Source organism: Carcharodon carcharias, chromosome 26 (assembly GCF_017639515.1).
Source record: "Carcharodon carcharias isolate sCarCar2 chromosome 26, sCarCar2.pri, whole genome shotgun sequence".
Classification (NCBI taxonomy): domain Eukaryota; kingdom Metazoa; phylum Chordata; class Chondrichthyes; order Lamniformes; family Lamnidae; genus Carcharodon; species Carcharodon carcharias.
This window is the reverse complement of record NC_054492.1, coordinates 22,075,659-22,091,896: the sequence shown is the minus strand read 5'-3', so window position 1 is coordinate 22,091,896 and position 16,238 is coordinate 22,075,659. Positions and strand designations below refer to the sequence as shown.

Here is a 16,238-nt window from a genome sequence, read left to right as displayed (position 1 = left end):
CCATGGCCAGCCACTAGGAAGTGGGAAAGCAGGCTACAGCATTCCTTATTCTTCGCTTGCCTTACTTTCAGGTTATAAATTGAGATGTAAAACTTGAAAACACTTAGCTCAAAAGTATTGAAAAGCAGGTAACACTCTGGAAACAGTGGTGAACCAAAAGTCTAGTGAAAATGAGGAACTCAAATATTATAGTAAGGAAATAGCACAAGAGAAATTTATCAACAAATCGGCTGGATTGGATGACCTGCATCCTCGGGCTTTAAAGTGGTAGCTGCAGAGATAAGTGGATTCAATGGTTTTGATTTTCCAAAATTCCCTAGATTCTAGAACAAGCTCCAATGGATTGAAAAGAAGCAAATGTAACCCAGCTACTCACGAAAGGAGGGAGAGAGAAAACACAGAACTATAGGCCAGTCAGCCTTAAAAGTTAACATTAGAAAAAGGGAAAATGCTAGAATCTATAATTCGGGATGTGGTAACAGAGCGTGTGGAAAATCATAATATGATTAACAGATTTGTCATAAACTTATGTTGGATCTGCCTAGATTTCTTTTGGAGGTGTAACTAGCATGGTGGATAAGGGAGAACCAGTGGATATCGTGCACTTGGATTTTCAAAAAGCATTTGATAAGGTCCACACAAAAAGTTATTAAAAAAAATTAGGGCTATTGGGATTGGGGGAAATATATTAGCAAGCATTGAGAATTGTTAGCAGACAGAAAAAAAAAGTAGGAAATAACAGGTCACCTTCAGGTTGGCAGGCTATTCTTCTTTTCTTCTGATTTGCTTCCACTCTGGTTCCAGTGGATTCTGAAATGGCTGATAAGGCCAATGTGTGATTTGCAGACTCTACCATATGTGGGGCAGGTGGTGCTTGAGGGGCTGGGAAGATGGGCTGTCTGGAGATTTGTGTGTTCTCTCCAAGGCCTCGAATTCACCTCCGTACACTTCCAAAATCTCTCAATGCGTTTGGTGCCTTCCTGAATGAGCCTCCCTCAACTGCTTGGCCACAAGCCAACATCTCTCAGGAGTCGGTGGGGGTGTTTGACCTATTCAGGGATGTTTTGAGGACATCGCTAAAGCATTCCTGCTGTCCTCCAGGGAGTCTCCTACTGTGACCAAGTTCCAGGTAGAGAAGGTGTTAAGGGAATCTGGTGTCAGACACATGAACGACACATCCTGCCCAGCGGAGCTGGTTTTGAGCAACTTGCCCCTCGATACTGGGCATGATGACTTGGGAGAGGATGCTGTTGTTGGATTTCCTTTCTTGCCACCAGGTTTGGAAGATCTTGTGAAGGCACCGCTTGTGGTACTTCTCCAGTGCTTTGAGGTTCTTGCTGTAGGTCGTTTCCAAAGTCCACAGGATTTTGGGGATCCCTGCAGGCTCTACAGCCAGTGGGGTACTCAAGGATCAGTGCTTGGGCTTCAGCTATTTAAAATCTATATCAATGACTTAGGTAAGGAGATGGAAATGGAGTGCAACGTATCCAAGTTTGCTGACAATATGAAGTTAGGTGGGAAGTAAGCAGTAGAGGACGACAGAGGAATATAGGCAAGCTAAGTGAGTGGGCAAAAACATGGCAGATGGAGTATAATGTGGGGAAATGTGAAGTTATTCACTTTGGAAGGAAATATAGAAAAGCAGAATATACTTTAAATGGTGAGAGACTGGGAAATATCAGTGTAGAGGGACCTGGGGCGAAATCACAGGAAGTTACATGCAGGTACAGCAAGCAAGGTGGTAAGTAAATACTATGTTAGCCTTTATTACAAAGTGATTGGAGTATGAGTAAAGAAGTCTTGCTGCAATTGTACAGGGTCTTAGTGAAACCACACCTGGAATACGGTTTACAATTTTGGCTCCTTACCCAAGGAAGGATATACTTGCCTTAGAGGGAGTGCAGCTAAAGTTCACTGGATTTGCTCCTGGAATGAGGGGATCACCCGAGGAGAGACTGAGTACATTAGTCCAATATCCGCTGGAGTTTAGAAGAATGAGGTAATCTCATTGAAAACATTTTTAAGGGTTTGAAGGGGTTGATGCTGGGACAATGTTTCCCCTGGCTGGGGAATCTAAAACTCAGTATCACAGCCTCTGAATTTATGACTGAGATGAGGGGAGAAAAACTTCACTCAAAGGGTTGCGAATCTTTGGAATTCTCTACCTGAGTGTATTCAAGAGCGAGATCACGGGGTTGGTTCGCTGATGATTGCACAATGTTCTGCACTATTTGCTACTCCTCAGATACTGAAGCAATCCATGTCCAAATGCAGCAAGATCTGGATAATATCCAGGCTTGGGCTGGTAAGTGGCAAATAACATTCACAGCACATAAGTGCCAAGCATTGATCATCTCCAACAAGAGAGAATCTAACCATTGCCCCTTGATGTTCAAAGGTATTACCATCGCTGAACCCTCACTATCATCCTGGGGTTACCATTGACCAGAAAATGAACTGGACTAGCCATATAAATACTGTGGCTACAAGAGCAGGTCAGAGGCCAGGAATCCTGTGGCAAGTAACTCACTTCCTGACTCCCAAAGCCTGTCCACCATCTACAAGGCACAAGTCAGGAGTGTGATGGAATACTCTCCACTTGCCTGGATGAGTGCAGCTCCAATTCCACTCAAGAAGCTCGACACCATCCAGGACAAAGTAGCCCCTCTTGATTGGCACCCCATCCACAAACATTCACTCCCTCCACCACCGACATACATTGGCAGCAATGTGTACTATCTACAAGATGCAGGAACTCACTAAGCCTCCTTACACAGCACCTTCCAAACCCACAACCATTACCACCTAGAAGGACAAGGGCAGCAGCTACATGGGAACACCACCACCTGGAAGTTCCTCTCCAAGCCACTCACCATCCTGAATTGGAAATATATCGCCGTTCCTTCACTGTCACTGGGACAAAATCCTGGAACTCCCTCCCTTACAGCACTGTGGGCCACATGGACTGCAGCGGTTCAAGGCTGCAGCTCACCACCACCTTCTCAAGGGCAATTCGGGATGGGCAATAAATGCTGGCCTAGTCAGTGATGCCCATATCCCATGAATGAATAAAAAGAAATAGATTTTTAGGTACTAAAGGCAACTAAGAGATAATGGGGACAGTGAAGGTAAGCGGAGTTGAGGTTGATGATCAGCTGTGATCGTATTGAATGGTGTAGCAGTTTTGAAGGGTCAAATGGCCGAGTTCTGGTCCTACTTCTTATAGCAAGGTTAACTATTACTTTTAAGAAGGCCTTAAAAAGCATTTTTACCTTTTTAACCAAGTACTTCAACCAATACTTCAACTCCTGGAACATATTGTAGTTTTGACTGATGCTTTCCAAGTTCACCCGCTCCACAAACACACAGAGATAAATCGACAGCAGAAGTTACTGTGACCTTGTAGCACTTAACATACCATCGCTCCCCCGTGAAGTGTTGGATCGGACATCTGAACTTTTCCTCCTGTCTTTGTGTTTACAAGTATGGATGTCTGAAAAGGAAGCAATGAACTAATAAACCAGAGAACACAAACTTCCCTCTCCTTCCCCTCCCCATTCTCACATCCTCCTCCTGACAATGGGATGCTGTGGTCTAACCTCCCTATCTCCATGGATACTACCAACAGAAATCCTTAACCCATCAGTCATTCTTCTCTTCCACCCACATGCACCTAAATGACCGAAAAGTTATCTGCTTTGAAAGGATCAGCACGGAGAGTGGCTTTTGAAATGGGCATTGGAGTTCAGTGTCAGAGTCAGGGTTATTGGCAAAAGAACCAGATGTTGAGGAAATTAAAAAAAATACACAGCAAATTTGTGATCTGGAATGTGCTGCTACCTGAAAGGGCAGTGGAAGCAGAGCCAATAACTTACAAAAGACTCTCAGACGTTTACAGCACAGAAAGGGCCATTCAGCCCATCGTGTCCACGCCAGTCAACAAAGATCTGACTGCACTGATTCCATTTCCCAGTGCTTGGCCCATAGCCCTGGAGGCTATGGCAATGTGCAAGTGAATATCTAAATACTTCTTAAATGTTACGAGAGTTTCTGACTCAACCACCCTTTCAGGCAGTGAGTTCCAGACTCCTACCACCCTCTGGGTGAAAAATTTCACGTCAACACTCCTCTTAGCCTTCTACCTCTTACCTTAAATCTATGCCCTTGGTTATTGACCCCTCTACTAACGTGAAAAAGTGCCATCCTATCCAAGCCCCTCATAATCTTATATGCCTCTATCAGGTCCCCTCTGAGCCTTTGCTGCTCCAAGGAAAACAACCCCAACCTATCCAATCTTTCCTTAGCTCAGACCGTCCAGTCCAGGCAGCATCCTGGTAAGTCTCCTCTGCACCCTCTCCAGCGCAATCACATCCTTCCTACAATGTGATGACCAGAACTGCACACAGTACTCCAGTTGTGGCCTAACCAGTGTTTTACACAGTTCCAACATAACCTCCCTGCTCTTGTATTCTATGCCTCGGCTAATAAAGGCAAGCATCCCATATGCCTTCTTAACCACCTTTTCTACCTGCCCTGTTACTGGATAAATACACGAAGGGGAAAAGTTGCAGGTTTGTGGGAAAGAGGAGGGGAGTGTGACTAATTAGATAACTTTCAAAGAGCTGACACAGGCACAATGGGCCAAATGGCTTTCTGTTGTACTGCATCATCCTACGATTCTACAAGCACATTCAATTTCAGAAATAACTCCTTATGTTGTCATTTAGTTTTCTTTTAAAAAAGCAAACTTCAAATGCCTCTAATTCTCGAAATGAACTCTGAACTGGCCTGAATCAGGAGAGCTTTTTGGAAACTTTTTTTATTGATATTAAGCTGTGCAGATTCCAATCAGTCCAAACCAAATCAGACTTCAGTTGGAAAGCTGCACAAAAAATCAGTGCTCAGGTCTCAACATCTGCAAGACAGTTACAGCCACATTCATCCAGAGTAACATGTGCTCTGTCTTCTCACCCTTTCCCCACCAAATGACAGATTTCCCAAGACCTATATTGTGCATGGTTCTTTGTGCAGCAGCTGGAGAAGAGACAAAGGAAAAAACCTCCATGTGCTCAGTAATAAGACAGGGACTCATCTGGGAGCCAAATCTAGAGAACTCCCTTTGAAGAAACTGCTTCCTCTGCCACATGACCTTAGGCTAATTGGAGTAACTATTTCACCAGATTCTAATCAAGGAATGACCCTCACACCAGATACATATTATTCATTTACTTAAGGAAACAAAGCTTGCAATCAGTTTGCTGCTCTGATGGGAGCACACAAGAGATACAAACAACTGTACCTGTTTGGGATTCGGCCTGAACCCGATCACATAACTGAGATTTGTCAGCCTGTAGAAAAACAAGAGGATTGCATGAAAAATACCGCTCCAGATAAGATTGAGAAGCAGAGAAAAGGAAGTAAACACAGATCGCTTACACCTACCTTGTTTTCATTATATGGTCTCTTAATAGACACATAGTGTCTAATTTTCCTATTGAGAAAGAAGCTCTAATTAGAATATTTTTAAATTCCTGCAACACATCTTGAATGATAAGTAAAATCTAAAATCTGCAAGAGTTGAGCAGATAAACCGAGTAAAGGAAAAATAGTGAGCATGCAGTAACAGCCCTTTGGAAAGATCTTGCTTCTGCAATTAACCAACATTAAAATATTACCTGAATTAGAAGATCCTTTCAGAAAACAATTAAAAAATATATAATAAACTATACAAATTCCATTTGGTCCAAACCCAACTCTGACCTTGATTAGAGGCCTGTGCAACAAATAGACTCAGGTCTCCACTCCACCACCAAGCCCCTAATTCTTCAATAAAACATCATATCCATGCTCATTGCCTGTTCTAATCAGTTGCTGTGGATCTTCAATTGCTTTGTTCTGAACAAATATTAATCTTTTTGCACAAAAAGGGCAGCATAAAAGCCAACCAATGAAAATGGAGATATGAATCCTTAAATGGAAGCCAAAATAGAAACTGTTTATTGTTATTGCTTCCAATCCACTGATGCATAAAAACACATGTGGTGTTCCTTCCCCGCTACACCCAAGTCTTGTAAAATAGACCAAGGCTCCAGGCAGAAATACAAGCAAGAGGCTCAGATGAAAATCCCTCTTGCAACCTTTGTTAATTTGGATTCAGATTTCCATCTCCTGATTCATCAATCCACGGGTACCTCAAATCACATGCACCACTCAGTTCAAGAAATAATTGATTTGCAACTTTTGAGCATGCCAGGATAGAACTGGTGGTGGTAAGGTATAAATATCCAAGTCCGACCAGGGGGCAAGAAGCCAAGTAAGAGGTTAGATGGCGTTACTTCCATCCATCCAGCTTGGGATTCACCAAGAAGCATTGGCAGAGATTTGGACAACTTCTTCCAATAAATTATTGGGTTTTCAGTTCTTTTGTGGGGTGGGAAGAGGAGAGGAGCGAGAGGAGCAAAGAGGATTGAAACTTGAATAAGAGGAATACTAAAATAAAATGGCCAAAAACAGACTGGGAAAGGAGACAGAAAATAACTCATTCTGCAATGAAGTGTTAGAGGATTGGAAATCAGAAAACAAAGAAGTTTAATCAGTTAAAACGGGGACAGAAACACAGGATCAGAAGTTAAAGTTCAGTTTGTATGTTGGGCTTGTATTATAGTCAAAACAAAAACAGAATTACCTGGACAAACTCAGCAGGTCTGGCAGCATCGGCGGAGAAGAAAAGAGTTGACGTTTCGAGTCCTCATGACCCTTCGACAGAACTGTCGAAGGGTCATGAGGACTCGAAACGTCAACGCTTTTCTTCTCCGCCGATGCTGCCAGACCTGCTGAGTTTTTCCAGGTAATTCTGTTTTTGTTTTGTACTTCCAGCATCCGCAATTTTTTGTTTTTTGTTTTTATATTATAGTCACTTGTTAAGATCGAACTAGATAGCAAGGACCGCTGTACTCACCCTCCCTGTCCTGTGACAGGAGTTATCTTCACATTTTGTTGTACACTGTCTCCATTTCGCTTTCTGCCATAGTACATTCCTTGCCACTCCTGAAAAAGCATAAATGCAAATAGATTCAAATAGGAATTCATCAAACTGAAATACATTAGTATTGTGGCAGCATTGAGCTCAGGGCAGCTCAGTTTTCTCTCATTGGTTCGTGAGGAATTCCTCAGATTAGGTAATGGTCAATTCTGGATATGAGAAGTAATTACTCATGGTCTGGATCAATGTCTTTAGTTTGCTGTATGATTGAGTATTCACCAAAAGTAATTACCAGTCACAGTGAGGTCTTTAGAGTCATAGGGGTCTACAGCATAGAAAAAGGTCCTTTGGGCCAACGAGTCTGCGGTGATCAAACAAGTAGGCCACTATTCTAATCCCATGTTCCAGCACTAGGCCCGCAGTCTTGTATGCCATGGCATCACAAGTGCACATCCAAATACTTCTTAAATGTTATGAGGGTTTCTGCCTCTACCACCCTTTCAGGCAGTGAGTTCCAGATTCCCACCACTCTCTGGGTGAAAAAATTCTTCCTCACATCTTCTCTAAACCTCCTGCCCCTTACCTTAAATCTATGCCCCCTGGTTATTGATCCCTCCACTAAGGGGAAAAGTTCCTTCCTGTCTACTCTATCTATGCCCCTCATAATTTTATACACCTCAATCTCCTCTGTTCCAGGAAAAATAACTCCAGTCTATCCAATCTCTCCTCATAACTAAAACTCTCCAGCCCAGGCAACATCCTGGTAAATCTCCTCTGCACTCTCTCTGGTGCAATCACATCCTTCCAAAATGCAGCTTCCAGAACTGCACACAATAGTCTAGCTGTGGCCTAACCAGCGTTTTATACAGTTCCAGCATAACCTCCCTGGCTCTTATATTCTATGCCTTGGATAATAAAGGCAAGTATCCCACGTCTTCTTAACCACCTTATCTACCGGTCCCGCTACCTTAAGGGACTGGTGGACATGCACACCTCTGATCCTCAGTACTTCCCAGGGTCCTACCATTCATTGTGTATTTCCGTGCCTTGTTTGTCCTGCCCAAATGCATCAAGTCACACTTATCCAGATTAAATTCCATTTGCCATTAATCAAGCCATCTGACCAGCTCGTCTATATCCTCCTGTAATCCAAGGCTATCCTCCTCACTATTTACCACCCCACCATTCCCGTGTCATCCGCGAACTTACTGATCAACCCTCCTGCATTCAAGTCTAAATCGTTTATATATGCCACAAACAGCAAGGGACCCAACATCGATCCCTGTGGAACCCCACTGGACACAGGCATCCAGTTATAAAAACACCCCTCAACCATCACCCTCTGCTCCCTGTCACTCAGCCAAGTGCCTTGGATCCAATGGGCTCTTACCTTCGTTATCAGTCACCCATGCGGGACCTTATCAAAAGCCTTGCTGAAGTCCAAGCAGACTATATCAAATGCATGATGAGTGTTTGTTTAAGTTAAATACTCTGCACAAGAGTGAGAGGGAGGGGGGTTAGAGAGGGGACAATGAAAGGTATGAGAGAGGCGGGGTGGGTGGGGGAGAAATTAGACATTGGCAATCAACCCCCATCCCCTGGGGGGGGTCACATCACTCACCTTTCCTTTTTTAATATAGGAGTTGATCGTGTCTAAAAGATCAGTTTTATTTTTATCGCTTTTAGGCACTTCTGTTAGCTCCTTCCCAATCAATTCCTCTCGCTGGTAGCCCATCATCACTTCAAATGTAGGATTCACATACTGTGGAACACAAGCAAAATTTTATATCAACCAGATATTTCAGGCCTGATGTGTATGCTCCAAATGGAAGATTTATTAAATGCTTATGGTTCAGTAACTGTTGGTTAGGGTCTCTGCTGTGCAGAGGAACTTCCTTCAACAATGAAATGATTGGAAGTTTAAGGTTCATGGTTGTTCAGCATTGGCACTCAACAGCCCCTGACAGCTGAGGGAATAAGTCTCTATTGTTCCTGACCAACTATAGAAGTGAATACAATCTGTGCAGAGTGACATCAGCCCTCCTGAATCACCATGGCTGAACTGTATTCTACATGTAATTGTGGATCAGGCAAGGCGGGTTAGGCTTGGAGAAGTGTTGCAGTTGATTTGTTTCACTTGTGAAGTTTTAGTTGGAGGAATTAGTCTCAGCACCCAGCTACATTACAGAACTGTTCTATGTGACGTTATTTTCAATCTCCATCCTCATCACTCGTTTATCACCAGGAAGCAGAAACTGTGTTGGAGCTTTGTAAAAGATAGGAGAAAGCTTCACTCAAAACACAGATGAGCAGATTCTCTCCATCAACACCATACCATCCTACAGAACACCAACATTTTACTGGGGGGGGAAGGAGAATGAGTTAAGTGTCAGCTAGGCTCAACTGGCAACATTCTTACATCTTAAGTCATGGGTTGCAGCTCCAATGTAGGACTTGAGTCCGTCAATGAAGGCCAAGACAGTGCTGTGTCACCACATGGTGAGATGTTAAGCCAAGGCCCCATTTGCCTGTTGAAAGGAGAGCAAGAAGTACCCCTAATGTCCTGGTGATGATTCATCCCTCAAATAAATATTAACCAGGTTGACTGGCCATTTACCAGTATTTCATTGCTGTTTGTGGGACTCTCTCTCGCTGGTGTTTACCTGCATAAGTGACTTCACTTCAAATGTCATTAATTGCCTGTGACACATTTTGAAATCAAACGTACGGATTCTTTTCCCCCTCAAGAAATATTACTGCTCAACAAGCTGCTGTAGACACAGGGGTTGCATTGTTGGGCTAAAGGAGGCCTGATATTATGCAGTCAATGCTTTTATTTGGTAATAGGATTACTTCAGAAAAACACAACTTCATAAGTTTGGCATTGCTGTTTCAATCCTGAGGCAATGTTCACCTTCAACAACCACACGTTTTTTACTCCAAGTTCAGTGACTCTTCTTACACGGCTAACGCTCCACATCGAGCTCTCGCAAACCCTCACACTCCCTGCAGCTTCCTGGTTTTTTTTTTCAGCTAAGCAAGCAGAGTGGGAGTGTGCCAGCAATCCAGAGATGTCTGTAATTCACATCCTCAAAAAGCTCCAGTAGGTTTGTCAAACATCATTTCCCTTTCATAAATCCATGTTGACTTTGTCTAATCTGGTTGATATTTGCTAAGTGTCCTGTTATCATATCCATCATAATGGACTATAACGTTTTACCTATTACTGATGTTAGGCTAACTGGTCTGTAATTCAGTTTTCTCACTCCCACTTTTTTAAATAATGGGGTTACATTTGCTACCCTCCAGTCTGCTAGAACTGTTCCAGAATGTTTAGCATCAATAAATCACTGTGGCTACCTACAGGATACTCTGAGCGAGGTAGCAATATGCCCTTTCACCTCCAAGTTCAATATCTGAATTCAGCCCAGATTGATCTCTATTTGTAGGAGTCCTACAGGTTGTGTCTACAACATTAGAAACTATAAGCTACTTATTGGCACTCGACACAGCACTAGGTTATAGTATACACAGGAATTGCCATTGCCCTCCAACATGGGATTAATACAATCTGGGTTGAATTACGCAATGCAAGGGTTAGCTACATTGACAGGAACCAATTGCAAGAACTCCCCCATCCCCCACCCCGACAAGCGCTGATATAAAAGCTCCAAATGACTTTCAGTAGTAGTAGTTGTAGTGTTGCAGTATGAGAGTTAACCAACTGTGATAAACCAAGATTAAAGCAAAATACTGTGGCTGCTGGAAATCTAAAATAAAAACAGAAAATGCTGGACAAAATCAGCAGGTCTGGCAGCATCTGTGGAGAGAGAAACAGAGTTAACGTTTCAAGACTGTCTGACTCTTTTTCAGAGCTAAAAAGTAAAAATATGATGGATTTTATACTGTTTAAAAGGGGTAGAGCAGGTAGAACAAGATAAAAGGTCAGGGATAGGTGACAGCTAAAGAGAGATTAATAAAAATTGCTAAAAACAAAAAAACTGCGGATGCTGGAAATCCAAAACAAAAACAGAATTACCTGGAAAAACTCAGCAGGTCTGGCAAGAAAAGAGTTGACGTTTTGAGTCCTCATGACCCTTCGTTTCTGTTTTTGTTTTTAATAAAGATTGCCATGGATACAAGACAAAGGGAGTGTTAGTGGTAGTGGTAAAGAGTAAAGAAGGTGCTGACAGTGGAATAAAGGTAAGATAGCAGAAGGTGTTAATAGCAGAACAAGGGTCAGAGTTTGTGAAAACACAACATAAAAACAAGTGACAGATTGCCTTGTGTGGGGAGGGCAGGTTTGGGGAAAAGAAAAAAATGAACAAATCATTAAATATAAAAAATAAATACCTTTTTAATGAAATAAATAAAAATTGGATTAAAAAAGGAGTCAAGAGGGGTGAGAGAGTTCATGGTTTGAAGTTGTTGAACTCCATGTTTAAGTCTGGAAGGTTGTAAAGTGCCTAATTGGAAGATGAGATGCTGTTCCTCCAGATTTGTGTTGGGCTTCACTGGAACATTGCAGCAGGCCAAGGGCTTACATGTAGGCGTGACAACAGGATGGAATGTTGAAATGGCAAGTGACAGGAAGGTCTGGGTCATGCTTGCGGACTGAGTGAAGTGTTCAGCAAAGCGGTCACCCAGTCTACGTTTAGTCTCCCCGATGTAGAGGAGACCACATTGGGAGCAGCAAATGCAGTAGAGCAAACTGAAGGAGGTGAAAGTGAAGCGCTGGAGCCTTGGACAGTGAGGACAGTGGGCGTAAAGGGGCAGGTGCTCCATCTTCTGCGATTGCATGGGAAGGTGCCATGCAAGGGGGATGAGGTATTGGGGGTGATGGAGGAGTGGACCAGGGTACCCCAGAAGGAATGGTCCCTACAGAATGCTGACAATAGGGGGCGAGGGGAAGATGTGTTTGCTGGTGGCATGATTGATGGTGGCATGATGCTGGAAATGGCGGAGGATGATCCTTTGAATGCGGAGGCTGGTGGGTGAAAAGTGAGGACAAGGGGGATGACCCTATCATGGTTCTGGGAGGGAGAGGAAGGTGTGAGGACAGAGGCGCGGGAGATGGGCCAGACATGGTTGAGGGCCCTGTCAACCACAGTGGGTGGGAAACCTCGGTTAAGGAAGAAGGAAGACATGTCAGGACCACCGTTTTGGAAAGTGGCATCATCAGAACATAGGCGAAGGAACTGAGAGAATGGGTTGGAGTCACTAAAGGAAGCAGGGTGTGAGGAGCTGTAGTCGAGGTAGCTGTGGGGGTCGGTGGGCTTGTAATGAATATTGTTGGACAGTCTATCATCAGAAATGAAGATAGAGAGGACAAGGAAGGGAAGGGAAGTGTCAGAGATGGTGCATGGAGAGGTGAGAAAGGGTGGATGTTGGAAGCAAAATTGATAAATTTTTCCAGGTCCAGACGAGAGCATGAAGCAGCACCAATGCAGTCATCGATGTACGAGAAAGAGTTGTGGGAGTGGGCCTGAGTAGGGTTGGAACAAGGAATGTTCCACATACCCCACTTAAAGACAGGCATAATTGGGGCCCATGTGGGTACCCATAGCCACACCTTTTATTTGGAGGAAGTGAGACAAGTTTAAGGAGAAATTATGCAGTGAGAGAACAAGTTCAGCCAGACAGAGGAGAGTGGTGGGTGATGGGGGTTGTTTGGACTTCTATACAAGGAAGAAGCGGAGAGCCCTCAGACCACCCTGGTGGAGGATGGAGGTGTAGAGTGATTGGACATCCATGGTGAAGAGGCGGTGGTTAGGGCCAGGAAACTGGAAATTGTTGGTATGATGTAGGGCATCAGAGAAATCACGAATGTAGGTGGGAAGAAGCTGGACAAAGGGAGAGAGAATGGAGTCAAGATAGGAAGAAATGAGTTCCGTGGGGCAACAAAGGCTGAAATGATGGGTCTACCAGGACAATCCTGTTTGTGGATTTTGGGAAAGAGGTCGAAGCGGGCTGTCCGGGCTTGGGAGACTATGAGTTTGGAAGCTATGGAGGGAAGATCTCTGGAGGAGATGAGGTCAGTGACAGTCCTGGAAATAACAGCCTGATGTTCGGTGGTGGGGTCATGGTCCAGGGGGAGGTAAAAGAGTGCCTGTGGGTTGGCACTCAGCCTCTGCCAGACAACAACAGCACCACCCTTGTCAGCAGGTTTGATAAAGTCAGGGAGTGAAGCAAGTTCAGAAAGAGACAGGTTGGAGTGGGTGAGAGGAGCAGAAAAATTAAGACGGCTGATGCCACGCCGACAATTCTCAATGAGAAGATCAAGAGCAGGTAAGAGGCCAGAAGGAGGTGTCCAGGTAGAGGGAGAATACTGGAGGCAGGTGAAAGGATCCGTTGAACAGGGGGAGGATAAGCCAATCACAATAGCTCAGGCATCCTCAAAGCCCCGTAATACATCACTCACTGTCTTGTTGCACAGTCTGTGCTTTCCTCAAGAAACAAAATAAATTGTCAGCTAAAACTTACATTTATTTAACATCTCATCAAAACTCTCAAACTACTGGAAGCAGGACTGTGTACAGTTCTTGTCACCGCATTATAGGAAGCAAGTGACTGCACAAAGAGGGGATTTACAAGAATGTTACCAGGAATGGAGTATTTTAGTGATGTGGAAAGACTGGATAAGTTGGTGTTGATTTCTGTGGAACAGAGGAGGCTGAGAGTCAATTAATTGGTGTTCAAAATTACGAGGGACTTAGGAAGAGTGGATAGGAAGGAACTATTGCCCCTAGCAGAGGTCAATAACTAGGAAACATGGATTTAAAGTGATTGATAAGAAGTATTTTGAGGGGAGTTGAGGATAATTTTTCACCCAGAAGGTAGTGGGGATCTGGAATTCACTGCCCGAAACAATCCTCATCACATTAAAATATACTTGGAAATGCACTTGAAGTGCTGTAACCTATAGGTCTACAGAGCAAGAGGTGGAAATTAGGATTAGGTTGGATAGTTCTTTTTTGGCTAGCACAGGAACAATGGGCCGAACAGCCTCCTCCTCTGCTGCAAATTTTCTGTGCTTCTAACCGCAATGGAATGAATAGCTAATTAAATTTGTTCTTGGTCATTGAGAGAGGAATGCTGCACAGGACATTGGAAGCATTCTGAACTCCTTTTTGCTGAATCTTTAGCATTCACTTAAACCAGTGGAATAGTCAGACGTATGTTAATATCTGACCCAAAAAATACCAGCTGCAACAAGGCAGCTTTAACGCTGTATTGCAATGTCTGCTGATTGGTTTCTTAGATCCTGGAGCAAAACTTAACACTGCAATTTTCCATTTCAGAAGGGAGAACGCTGCAAGCTTACATTGGTCAGTTTAATTTCTAAAAAATATTTCGCAAGGATCATTTAGCCCCCTCAATTTATACTGTTAGTGCAGGATGAGACAGGCCAGCATTTTTGGAATGGCACTAACACAGCCAGGCCTTCTAACCTGCGAGGCTATTTCATCAATATCTAATTCTGATGAGCAGCCACTGAGCTCAAACTCGCAATTTATTCCTCTTATATACTGTGTGAATTGTTAAGAAGGTTCAGCAATTTCTGTTCATATTTTAGATTTCAAACATCCACAGTACTTTGCCGTTGATTTTAATCAGCATCATGATGGGTTAATTATGTGCTGTTTACACTCTATGAATTTTGCATTTAAAGGTGAAAATAGGGAGAAAGTTGATACAATGTAGTGATTGAAAATATGGAAGACGTTTACTGGTTGTTACCACTTTCAGAGTGAGGAGACTGAAAACATTAATTAACAAACCTGAATAATATTATCTTCGCTTGTAATTTCTATTGATTCTTGACTTTGTTCCAAAGCTGTGAAGATTGCACTACATGCCCTGAAAGACAAAGATTCTATGAAAGTTGCACGTAGTGAGCAGGCAATTCACACTGCATGCAATTTGTGAATGAAAACTAGCTGAACCCTCAGAGTATACAGAATTTCCAAAACATAGGGACAAATATATTTATTTGAACATTTTTCTTTTAAAGCTGACCTTTTATTATTCTTTCCAAAAAGATGGACTGCATGCACATTTTGATATTAAAAACATGCCCTAGCCACCCACCCACCCAGCACCACCTGCAGTGCAGAAGTTAGACAACCAATTACACATCTGAAGATTTAAATGAAAGGGGCCGATGGGAATTGTGGAGATTTCCCCCAGAAGTGGACAGAAAGATGCCATGATCTGAATGATGAATCTGTACACACTAAACCAGGGCTGAATTATTATTGTAACACTTGCTGTATGTAATATCCAGCCAATCCACCAGCACAATACATCAATGAAGCAGGGTGAATCACCTCAGTTTGAACTGTGCACGTACTTCTCCAAACTCCAACTGGATCAGTTCATTGTAACAGGCAATGATACTGGGATTTTCAATGTACCACTGGGGAGACAAACACATCAACAGTGAAACTGCACAAGCAAACCCCCAATGTGCCCCAATATTAATAAGGTAAGTTAAATTAGCTAGCCAGCTCTGCAACTGATCCCCATCCATGCTACCAGATGGTTAAGAAGAGGCTAGAGGAACGAGGGCTCTGATTTCTACCGAGCTGCTGATGAAAGAGGTTCAAACTCAGGAAAAGTTGATTGGTTAAATTGAGCAAAAGCTATTTCTATTGCTCCACAGGATTGAGATTAAAAAGCGCAATTTAATGATGAAAACTATGGCAGAAGGTAACTTTTAAAAAAAAAAACAAGTTTGTTAGGACATGAAACTGTGGAGAAAGCAGATTCCGTTGCAGCTTTTAAGAGAGCTGGATAAATATTCAAACTATGAAAAAGTATTAAAAAGAGAGATTGGGAAAACAGAGGGAAAATGGGACTGAATGAATAACTACTTCAGGGAATCCAGACCCAGGAATGTTTGAGAACAGGAAAAAGAGCTTTTGGTGCAGCAATCCAGCCTTTAATTATTTCCAAGCCTACCAACCCATCCCCTGACCAAACCTCCAATTCTCTCAGAAAATAATTTGTTGCCAAATGCTCTTGAACCTAGATGTCACTTGTTCTCCTAACCTGTTTACCTTTATGTTAAGGAAAGATTCTTCTAAATTTCCTTTTCTATGAACAGATCATGAACCCTCTGTGACGTGTTATCTAGATGAATCTGGTCAATTAGTCAGCTAGAAATAGAGTTCTCCAAAAATAATCTCTTTTGATTTGTATGCTGCCCAGCTACTGCAATTTCATTTATAATGCCAGTGCTGACGGATTCACT

The 16,238-nt window shown here is 43.0% G+C and overlaps 1 protein-coding gene across 3 annotated transcripts in view; it reads right to left on the bottom strand.

Moving 5' to 3' along the window:
• The window catches only part of pde8a (phosphodiesterase 8A), a 124,378-nt gene that overhangs the window by 33,841 nt on the left and 74,299 nt on the right, over positions 1-16,238 (bottom strand). For all 3 annotated transcript variants that reach the window (XR_005941435.1, XM_041174879.1, XM_041174880.1), the window contains 7 exons: positions 15,313-15,401; positions 14,764-14,842; positions 8,604-8,744; positions 6,959-7,047; positions 5,443-5,491; positions 5,300-5,348; positions 3,419-3,493 (listed from right to left, as the gene is read on the bottom strand). Coding sequence is in view for 2 of the 3 variants with exons in the window: in XM_041174879.1 (XP_041030813.1) it covers positions 3,419-3,493; positions 5,300-5,348; positions 5,443-5,491; positions 6,959-7,047; positions 8,604-8,744; positions 14,764-14,842; positions 15,313-15,401 (571 nt within the window). In the remaining variant the exon portion in view is untranslated. The remainder of the gene's footprint in view (positions 1-3,418; positions 3,494-5,299; positions 5,349-5,442; positions 5,492-6,958; positions 7,048-8,603; positions 8,745-14,763; positions 14,843-15,312; positions 15,402-16,238) is intronic.